The following is a 10,513-nucleotide window of genomic DNA, read 5'->3' as shown; positions in this document are numbered from 1 at the left end:
CACTGTCGTGGAGCCGGAGTGGTCCGCATTGGCCGTGGATAGGACACGGTACCGGTTCCACGGGTTTCGCGGGGGCGGCGCGCCACGGCGGCAAGCACCGCGACGCCGGCCGCCAGCGGGAAGAGAGAGAACGCCTCGCGGCAGGCCTGGCCGCAGCCAGCTCGGTAATCAGTGTCGTTTCCGCGGCAGCACTGGCCACCACGCGGCAGATTACGCAGATTACGCCGACTCTCTCTCTGTGCACACACACACACACACACACACGACACACGACACACCACACACACGTATATACACAGAGCGGCGCGGAACCGAACGTTGTGTGACAGACACGGTATTGTGACAGTGCGACGGGGAGCTGCCGCGCGCTCGCTATATCGGGAAGCATTCGCCGCGAGATTCGTCTTCGATAAGAGGAGGAGACGAAGGAGGAGGAGGAGGAGGAGGAGCAAGGTTGAAGTTGTGTTTGGATTTTTGGCTACGCGGGTTCAAATACGGTTTTCAAGCTTGTGGCACATTCAGACCGATTCGTATCCAGTGGGCTTGAGGAATTGTGAACATTGAAGTTGACACGAAGTAGAGAAGTAGAAAAAGAAGGACGACGAGGAAGAGTGGTTGGAGTTTCGACTGGTTTTGTTGAGATACCGTTTTGGAAGCTGTCTTTGTTGAGAGTATATTATTGTACGAGTGAGAGAGGAATATTGTGAATATCGAGAGATATAATGCTGTCGGGTGTCTAAGGGAGGAGAGTAAAGGAAGAAAAGGATGGAAACGTCATGGTGATCTCGTAAAGAAGGTGCACTGACTCTAATGGGGGGATCCGCTCGTACCGGCTCGGTGTATCCGCGGCGATGCGGCGGATTCCGGGAATAACGGGGCTGAAAGCGTTGAGAATGCGAGTCAGTGAGCAATCCCGATGATATTGCCAGATAGACACCGATTCAAGTGCCGCTGCTACGATGACAGTTGCCTGTTGGCTGTCCCGCTGATGCTCAGCTAGTACACACGAGTCGATGGATAAGCGAGAAAAATAGAGAAGGATGAGAGTGTAGGACTAGGTTGGATGATATATCCGATGGTAGAGGAACGGTTACCCACGGGGGGATAGAGCGGAATCGGACAGGCGAGTGTACGCTCGTTAGTGAGGCGGAGATAGCCTGAGTGAAAATTACGATGCGCGTTAAGTGACCGATGGTGAGGTCTTGCAGAGACATTTAGGGGCCGCGAGACGTCTAACGAAACTGAACTTACACCGAGGTTGCTATAGGTGCCGATAATTTATAGCCAAGCAGCTCGCGCAGTCCGAAAGGAGAAAGAGATCGGACTTAGAAAGTCCATAAACCTTTCGTCGAACTCGTTCCTCTCGATCCCTGATCCTCGACACGCCGATGCAACACAGCCGAGGGAATAAAAAGTGGTTAGACATGAGCAGCAGCGAGGGCGTGGTGACTGGTCAGGGTACCGGAAGCGATCGTCTCTGCGAGGACGTCGATATGGCCACTTCAACGTCCGCGTCGTCTAACCTGAAGCCGCGAAGCGGCAAGATCAGCTTCAGCGTGGACTCCCTGCTGAGCGACATGAAGAAGACCGCGGTGAGCGGCGGCGCGTTCGCGAGACGAGAGAACGACGATCGTATGGAGACGGAGAAGAGTCTGGACATGGAGGCGAGGTATCGAGAATTATTGATAGAACAGCAGAGACTACAGAGCAGAGAGCTATTAGCGAGGCTTAGCCCACACGGATTAGCGTTCGCGAATCATCATCATCACCCGTCGAGCAGACTGGATCAGGATCATCCGTCGGCTGGCCGGCAGGAGATCCTAACCGTGAAGGATTTCTCTAGAACGACCAGCCACGACAAGTCGTCCTCGCCGATTCGAATAGACCAAGAGGTGCAAAGGGATCGCGACGATCGACGATTGTCAGCCAGCAGCTCGCCGGCGAACAGGATCACCGAATCTATGATACAGAGGGAACGGAGCAGCCAGGACGAGGACGAAAGGATCGACAGGATCAACGATCCGCGATCCGTGTCACCTGTGAGCAGACGCGAGATCATGGACGATAGAAGCGACTCAGAGGCGAATCGTTCGCTGGAAGGCGACAGAACCGATCATCTCGACCTGGAGGATCAAGAGATCAGAAGCGTGGGCCATTCGGAGGACTTGAACGTGATGGACTCGGATTGCGAGCTCGAGAGAGAACTGGACAGCAATCAGGAGAAAGAGGAGAAGTCAAGTCCGGTAGTGCCTCAACCGATTCATCCAGGAGTTCAGAGGCCCTCTCAGGGACCGCCTTACCTAACCGGAGCACCCGGTGCACCCGGTTGGAATCCCGCGGGATTTCCGCATTCTCTCGCGGGATTCGCGTGGCTACCCCCACCCCCGCACCCACACAATCCCCATGGACATCTTTACACGCCGCACGGAGGGCCCACCAGTCCGAACGGTAAGTGTTGTATCGCTCTTCTTCATCTTTATCCTTCGTCGTTGTCCCTTTCTTATTGTTGGCCAACTTTCCCCTTCCCGTCTTCGTTTCACCTCTTCGCACGTTTACCACCTTTCTCTCTCTCTCCATCTCTCTCTTTCTCACTCGTTCAAATCGATGCTTTCAATTATACACTTCACGATAGAGGGATTAATTTAGCGTACCGATAAGAGTGGAACGAAAGGGGGGCGAAGATTGAAGGAAAGTCAGAATTTAAGAGGCAAGAATTCACGTCAAGACGGAAGCGGCTTATTATGAAATTAAACGATGAAAACGCTATCGCACGGCACGTATCTCGCGCCCCGAGCCAGCCTTAATTGCCGCGCAATTTTACAGCCGAATTGATCCCCGTGTACAGATTATTCGCAGTAAAGGAGTCCCTTAAGTGCGCGTTTAATCGTCGGTTGTAAAAACCGGACCCTGTTGTAATCCGCGTTGCTATCGCAATATTAAACTCCTGCTCGCTTATGTATCGTGTTTTTAACAAATTCCCACGCCGGTGAGATATGAAAAAAGAAACAATTGGAGCAAAGAAGCCTTTGCTTTTTCCGGTTACCGAATTGCAAGTGGAAAATAGCAAAGCGGTTCGCGTGAAACTGCTCGAAATTCAGCTTGGACCGTGGAAAGGAGCATCGATTGGTGCGCGCGCGCCACCCATTATTCTCCCCGGCATCAAAGCCACATCGCGCCGGCGGAATATTAGCCGAGGGCTAGGTACACGCTACTTATCAAGCCGATTTACGGGTCGGCGTAACTAACTCGCCTCCGTAAATCGTTGTTCTCGTTTCTTTTTCGCCTATCGGCCGCGGATTTCACCCGAGGCTTGCCCCGGCCGTACAATGTCGATGATTAGGAGAGGAGTAGAGTATAGGACGGTGGCGCAGCTCGCGACACACGCAGCCCCCATAACGCTCGATATTAGTGTCGCTGGTCACGCGAGAAGCCGGTTATTATCGGAATTACGTGCCAAAGCGTTCGCCACCGGCCCGCTTCTCGTTCTATACCGCGGTAATTGAACGCTGGAACTCGGAAGTTGTTACGCTGAAAAACCTTTTCCTCCTTCGGCCAGAAGATGACTGTGTTTCGACAAAGTTCCTCGCAAATTTACAGAGAATCTTCTCCTCTCGTCCTTTCGAAGCTCGACGAGGAGCGAAGCAGAGAAAGGAAAGTTGGCGAACGAGTGATTGATAAATCAAAGGAAAACGATTAGTTACGTCAGAGTAGCGGTGGCGTCTAACGATCGTTTCCACGAAACAATTTTCTCCGGCGAAAAAATCCAACTGTCTCGGACGTTAGGGCAGAGAGATGACGGTTAGATAAATCAGCGAGTGACGGGAGTGACTTTTGTTTCCCGTGGAGATAGGGCGTGGAATACGTCAACGGCGCGAAATAATCGGTCAATTAAACTAGGTTCGATTCACGAGTCGATCTTGAGCACGGAAACGCAGCATCGATGTGCCCTACCTTTACGTATCGAACTCGACACGTCTGATGGGAATTAATCGGAGAATTCTCCCTTAAGATTCAACTCTGAATATTCTTCTCGACAATTACACTCGTAATCCCTCCAGTGAAACTCTAACGATCGACAGTTGCGAGAGAGTGAATCCTGCAAAGAGATCACGCGAAACCATAACCAACAAGGCTGACCGAACCAGGTTCGACCGGGCGAAATTACGAGCGACGCGTAATGAGAAACTCGCGCCGTTTCCAAGAAAGAAATCTCCTCAGCGAGGCCCATTAAAGGCTTGTAGAAAAGTCTGTGGGTAGGAAGGAGGCAGAAACAGAAGGTGCTCTCCTCCTCTTGCTCCGTGTCCCGACGCTCGAGACAGAGAGGGTGGAGGAGGAGCACACGCAAGTTCGTACACCGGCTGAGCATGATAGAGTCATACATAACTCCGGCCATCCATAATGCATTCAAGTCGGGCTAAAAACTGCCCTTGTTAGGTTCGCCCTGGCACACCCAGCTTCCTGACCAACGTCAACCACCGCTGCTTTTTGCCCGTGATAACGACAAACCGCTCGCCTCTCTCTGTCTCGCTCCTCTTCCTTCTTTCCTCTCAGTAGCACAACATTCTACTTCGTACAACCCTCTCCAAACCACCGCAGCCTTTTTCATCCGTGGAGCGCGAGACCAATTACCCGCGCGTCTCCTAGGGTCGTAAGCCCCGTCTCGTCCGTTTCGAATTTCCTCGGACGCTGATTAACGCAACCTTTCCCCGACGTTTCTTCCCCGTCTCTCCGGTTCGACGGTCTCGCTGATTAGACAGCTTCTCTTCGAGGTGAACGAGTTTTTCGAGAAACGTTTCTGTATCGTGGGTGACCGTGGAACAGGATGGACAGGAGACGAAACGGTTCGACGTGTAGAAACGCGAAGTTTCGAGGGTTTGTTTGGGGGATACGTCGCGGGTAGAGATCTAGGGAAGAGTGGAGAATTGTGGATTCTTCCTTTTAGATGTCGTTTCTTCTGCGTTATCTTTTACAGAGGTTTAGGTTGCTCCTTTCTTCCGATATTCTCGTAGCTGTTGCAACGCTCGCCGAAGGGAATGGGTCGATTAGACGGATAGGGAGGTTGATGAGGCTAGCGAGGCGTTAAAGGTGTATGAATATTATCGCGCGAGCATTCAACTTTCCCGTTGCATCATCCATTAAAACGTCTAAGGTTGCGTCACTGGCGTGAACTTTCGAGCGCTGCGTCGGCTTTTGTGGCGGTCGTTGCACACATTTCACACGGTGTCGAATATTTTTCGACGGAGCCAGTCGGTTGTACAAATTGCCGTGAGCAAGAGCAAGAAGTTGTCCCATGGCTAAATTCGTACCGCGGACATTATCGAACAATGGGACGTCGTGGACGTCGTCGTCGTCGTCGTCGCGGCTCGTGGAAAAACGCGTCGTCGATGGACGGGAGTGGGATAGCTACCACGCAAAAACGTGGGCTAGCGTACGGAGTGTAAATGCAAATTAGAAATTGGTGACTTTCACCGGAACGGCGATGAGAAATATGATTTCTTTCGTGTCTCTGGGATTGATTGAGAAAATTGACTGCAGAACACTTTCCATCATTTTCTAATTACCGTTCAAGTTCGTATACCAGAAAATTCAGAATTTCGATTCTTCTAAAGTGAAAATTCTCTCAGATAAGAAATTGTGTTCTCGGTAAAAATGGAGATTTTATAGTAGAGGAGGCTTTTAATGGCGCTCATCATCGAGAAATTAGGAGAGAACATTTCTAATATCGATACCTGAGAGAATCCTCAATCTTCGAACTTCAGAAAATTCAAGATTTGCGATTTCAAGAAATCGAGTTTCCATCGATTTTCAGGGTGAAACGGAGATGTCGAAAGATCCAAACCCCTTCGATTTCCATCGGTTTTCACGGTGAAACGGAGATCTGACCGCGGAGGACGCGTAATGGCGGTCGTGGTGTAAAAATGTAAAAATTAGACGGTGAAAAGCTCATTACAGAGGAGGGGTGGTTATCGAGGGGAGGTGGTGGTTCGCGATACGAGGCTCGTTCAGCCGATAGATAATCCGGAGGCCTGTCACTGGGCGGTGGCGTTTCGAAAATTATGAATACGGACGTCATTTATAACGCTCGAACGCCACCGTCGGCCGGTACGCATTTATCTGCTGGCCTCCGTGTCCAGGAATGAATTAACGACGCCCGTCCCGCGTCCCCGATGATGTTCCACAAAATATTTCCAACGATTCATCATTCCTGCCGAGCGTAATTACCGTCCAACGGGGTGTTTCGTCCATGGGACAAGGTTCGCGTACGGTTCGCCGCGGTTTTTCCGGAAGTCAGCCAAGAAAATCCCACCCCTCGACGTGTTAATTGCCGTGAAACGAGTCTGTTCTTCTAATTTATCAATGGTCAACCAGATGAGATCGTTCGGACGTTGCTTCGAGTAGTACTTTGCAAATATTTTACAATATTCATGGGGACGAATGGACAAAGATTGATATTTTCGAAGAATTTTCCTCCGAGAATACGGCGATATCGAACAATTGCGAAATTGAACTGCAACCTTGAAGTTTCTCGAGAATTACACCGGACAATCGGACGCTAATGAATCACTTTCATTTGCAACTCGTTTCGCACAATTTGGTCTCCGTTAGCCACGCTGAATTAGATACACCGATGGTAGATAAGTAACTCAGCCGGACACGCGGAGGTTAGATAAATGGTGCACACCTGTACGAGCGATTTTTATTAGACCAGCTTTCAGATTCGTGGAGAATTTGAGGGAAAACCGTGCTTCGCTATTCAATTCCGAAGGCAATGAATTAGCATTTCGTTCACTTCTCGTGGGATTACCGAACGCGTTCGATATATTCAACCTGAATAAACCTAACCATTGAGACATCTATCTATACAATTTTCACTGTGTACCCAACGAATAAAACACACCCTTGTTAGTTCTGTCGTTCTTAATATTCGCACGAAGGAAAAAGGGACTCGTTATCCTTAAAATAACGATAGCTCCAACGGAAGTATCATTTTCTTTATCCATCCAGGCAATCGATACACCTATTCACGTTGATTTTTACTGTTAATTAACCAACAAAGTAACGAAGAAACTCGTGTTGCTCGCGGTACAAAGATCGTTCTTAACGCGTTAATTAACGTGGCTCGCGTGCATTTCAGTGGCTCGTCTAACGCGGCGCGCGGTCCGCGCGCCATTTCTCGGCGGAATATTCGACAACAAACAGGCCGAACAATGAGATCTCCCGTGCGCCTAATACAGCCGGCTCGTTAGTTGATCCTGCGTGGCTGCGCGCACGGTAATTAACAGAAATTAATTAGCGTGCAAGAAGAACATATTGATCGGAGCTCTGCGCGACCGGAATCGCCGTCTCGCGGAGACGCGTGCTCGAGTCGCGACCAACGGGCAGATCCCGCTATCTACCTTGCAGGGTGCGTTTTAGCGCGCGCGTCGATCGATGTCTCGTTAGCTTTGCTTTCTCCCTCTCTCGATTCCAGAGATTAATTATGCTTTCGACGAGTCCTGGTGCGTAATCGAGGAAGAAACGTGGGGAATTATTTTTCTTCGTCGCTTTTCTTCTTCGATTGCTATTGGGAATGGTTAGAATCGTGGAGGAATTAAATTCGGGAGGATTTAGTTGAGAGTGAAATCGAAATTCGGATGATTTATGTTTGGGAAGAAAATTGGAATTTAAGGAGAGCGGAGGATAGAGAGTGTACCATATGGAGGAATTAATTCAGGAGGAATTAAATGCAGGAAAATTTATTTTTGAAAGAAATCGAAATTGGAGTGATTAATATTTGAGAAGAAAATGTATAAAAAGAAAATTAAAAGTTAACGTGAGGGCAAAATTCAGGAAAATTTCTTTCCAAGGAGAAATCGAAATTGAAATGATTAATATTTGACGAGAAAATGCACAATGAGAAAATTAGAACTGAGAATAAACTGAAGACATCCCAGTTGAAGAAATGAAATTCAGGAGAATTGTTTTTCAAAGAGAAATCTAAAATGTAACGACAGATACTTAAGAAGCGAATTAAAATTATACGAGAGCGAAGATCAGCGTGGAAGCATCGCAATTCACACAGAGAAACCGAATTGCCGCTACGTGGAAAGTCGTCCAAGAATCGAAGATAATTGCCCCGCGAGGAAATGACTGCAATTCCATCGCGAATTAATCGTAGAAAGCGCGGAAATTCGTAATTAGGTGCAAACTTATTGGCGGTCGGTTAAATGTTTAATTGGCCAGTTAGACGTTCCCCGTCCTTATTCGCGCGACGATAACTTTGTCTGGGAGAATTGCGCGACAATTGGTGCGCGAGGCGGCCGATAGAACGACGAGCAACGCTGCTTCATCACCGTGGAAATGCCGGCGCGGGAACCGTCGTCGTCGCCTATCGATCATAAATCATGCGAACATTTAATTAGCAGAAATTAATTGGCGTTCATAAGAAACATATTGAACCGGGGTACAGTCATTAGTAAGATACGCAACTGGCCGCGATACGCCAATTGTCAGCAGATATCGCGGGAGCAAAAGACGAAACCCGTTTCTCTTTACGTTTCATCAGCGGCTATTTTACCCCGGCGAACAATTTATTGCCGCCACGATCGAGGCAACTTCATCGGGAATTTTTTTGTAGATAATGCACGAGGTGTATCGAGGGAGAAGAGAAGACGAAGAAGAGGGAGGAGGAGGAGGACTGAGCTCCGGAGATACAAATGGTTCGCGACAAATCAGTAATTAATAACGAAAATTTTTACGCTTCTCCGCGATACGACGAGCAAGAGTAACGAAGAGAAAAGAGATAAGGTAAAAAGGAAGAAGGAGAAGAAGACACTTCACGCCGAGTTTTTCACTCGCGGTTGATAATCTCTGAAATATTTTCGAGGTTACGTTACATACGGGCTCGAGTTAAAACGTTAATTACGACCGTTTCATTTCACTCGATCCTTACATCGACCACGACTAATTGCTTTCTCCTATCACGCTCCCGATTACCATAAAAAGTCCAACGATTCAAGTAGCTTGTCTTATCGGTATAGCGATTTATTCCAGTCCAACGATATCCTTCGCGCTCACCAACGACTATCGTTTTACGCGTTATAGTTCTCTCTCCGGCGATTCTTCGGCCGTTGTAAAATATTCTCAACACTCGAACATCTCTCTTCTTCTATTCTTCGCGAAAATAATTCTACCGCACGATCGAGTGTCGCGCAAACTTCCGTGTTCCACGTGGCCCTCGTTGGAACAATGCAGAAGCAACAGACGAAACGATGGAAATACAGGAAAACTTGAGAGAGAGAGAGAGAGAGAGGTAGGACAAGAGGAGAGACAAGCGCAGGTGCTTTGTCCACGCGCTACGCATAAAGTCACGGTGCAAGATATATTTCCTCGGGGATCCTAGCGAGCGTTTAATTAGCAGAAATTAATTAGCCTCTAAGAGGAACATATTGATCGGTTATGTGAGCGGACTAGCCAAGCGGGCTGGTCGATAGCGGCGAAACGGCCAACGCCAGGCGGAATGGAAGACGTAATACCGATGTCGCGACAGATCCGCACGACAATGCCGCCGGCCGGTTCCCGCTTTTTGCCCCTCGGCCGATCGTTAATTAGCGCGTGGAATTCGCTGTTTGCTCCGTTCCTTGCCGCGAAATCGTCATCCGTTCGACCTGCTCCCGTCAACCTCGCGTTTTTTCCACCATTTCTGACCAACCGAACACGATAATCGTACACCATCCGCACACCGGATTCGTTAACGAAAAGACAGAAGCGTCCTTTCTTTTCTCCCAACATCTCATCGACACACGCACCATTTTCTTCCCTTCTCTCTCTGCGAGTGTTTTCTCGTTGTTCCCTGGTGAAAATTGCCACTCGTAAAAATGAATCGACGTACGTTCGCCCTCGTGAACATCCGACAGGTTCGTCGTTCCCTTTTTTTCCTCTCTCTCTCTCTTTCGGAGAACGTACATACGGACAAGTATAGGTACCGCTATTACTTTCTTTTCTTCGAGTAACTTCGACGACAGATGTATTTATAACGAACGTCAATAATACGCTTATTTACAGTATTCTTTATTCCCCGATGGATATTTAGCCGTAAATTGAAATTCGATCACGAGAGAGATAATTCTTAATTTTGTATAATTAAAAAAAAATAAATAAGAAGAAGAATATACCTAGCGATCGCGAAGGTATCTGAGTGTTTGAGAAAAGGAGCACGTAGCGAAAGACGAGAAGATCGGCTAATGACGCGTGTACGAGTTAATCATCGAACACCAGGGTCACGGAGATAATTACCTGCGGCAAACGTAACCGGGTGGACAATTTATTTTTTACCATTCAATTTCACCGCAACGATCCACCGGGCAGTTTCCCTTCGATCGTGCCCGCTTGTATAATATATAAATTGGGGATTAACGACGAACGTTGGAACTGTGATTGTGGAGAAAACGCGCGTGTGCTCGCGCACGATCGACGACCAGGTAATTTATGTGAAGACCGGCGGCGGGGGGGCGTGATCGTTAACGCGAAACGA

The 10,513-nt window shown here is 48.6% G+C and overlaps 1 protein-coding gene across 1 annotated transcript in view; it reads left to right on the top strand.

Annotated features, from left to right (window-relative positions):
• Nucleotides 1-276: 276 nt before the first annotated feature.
• LOC108580028 overlaps nt 277-10,513 on the top strand; it is a 20,268-nt gene continuing 10,031 nt past the window's right edge. Inside the window, exon 1 of the mRNA XM_017943685.1 lies at nt 277-2,448. Within this exon, the coding sequence (XP_017799174.1) occupies nt 1,389-2,448 (1,060 nt within the window). The 5' untranslated portion in view covers nt 277-1,388. The remainder of the gene's footprint in view (nt 2,449-10,513) is intronic.

The sequence above is a fragment of the Habropoda laboriosa genome, unplaced genomic scaffold (genome assembly GCF_001263275.1).
Source record: "Habropoda laboriosa isolate 0110345459 unplaced genomic scaffold, ASM126327v1 scaffold2, whole genome shotgun sequence".
NCBI lineage: Eukaryota > Metazoa > Arthropoda > Insecta > Hymenoptera > Apidae > Habropoda > Habropoda laboriosa.
Note: the sequence above shows the minus strand (reverse complement) of the source record. Positions and strands in the feature narration are given on the sequence as shown.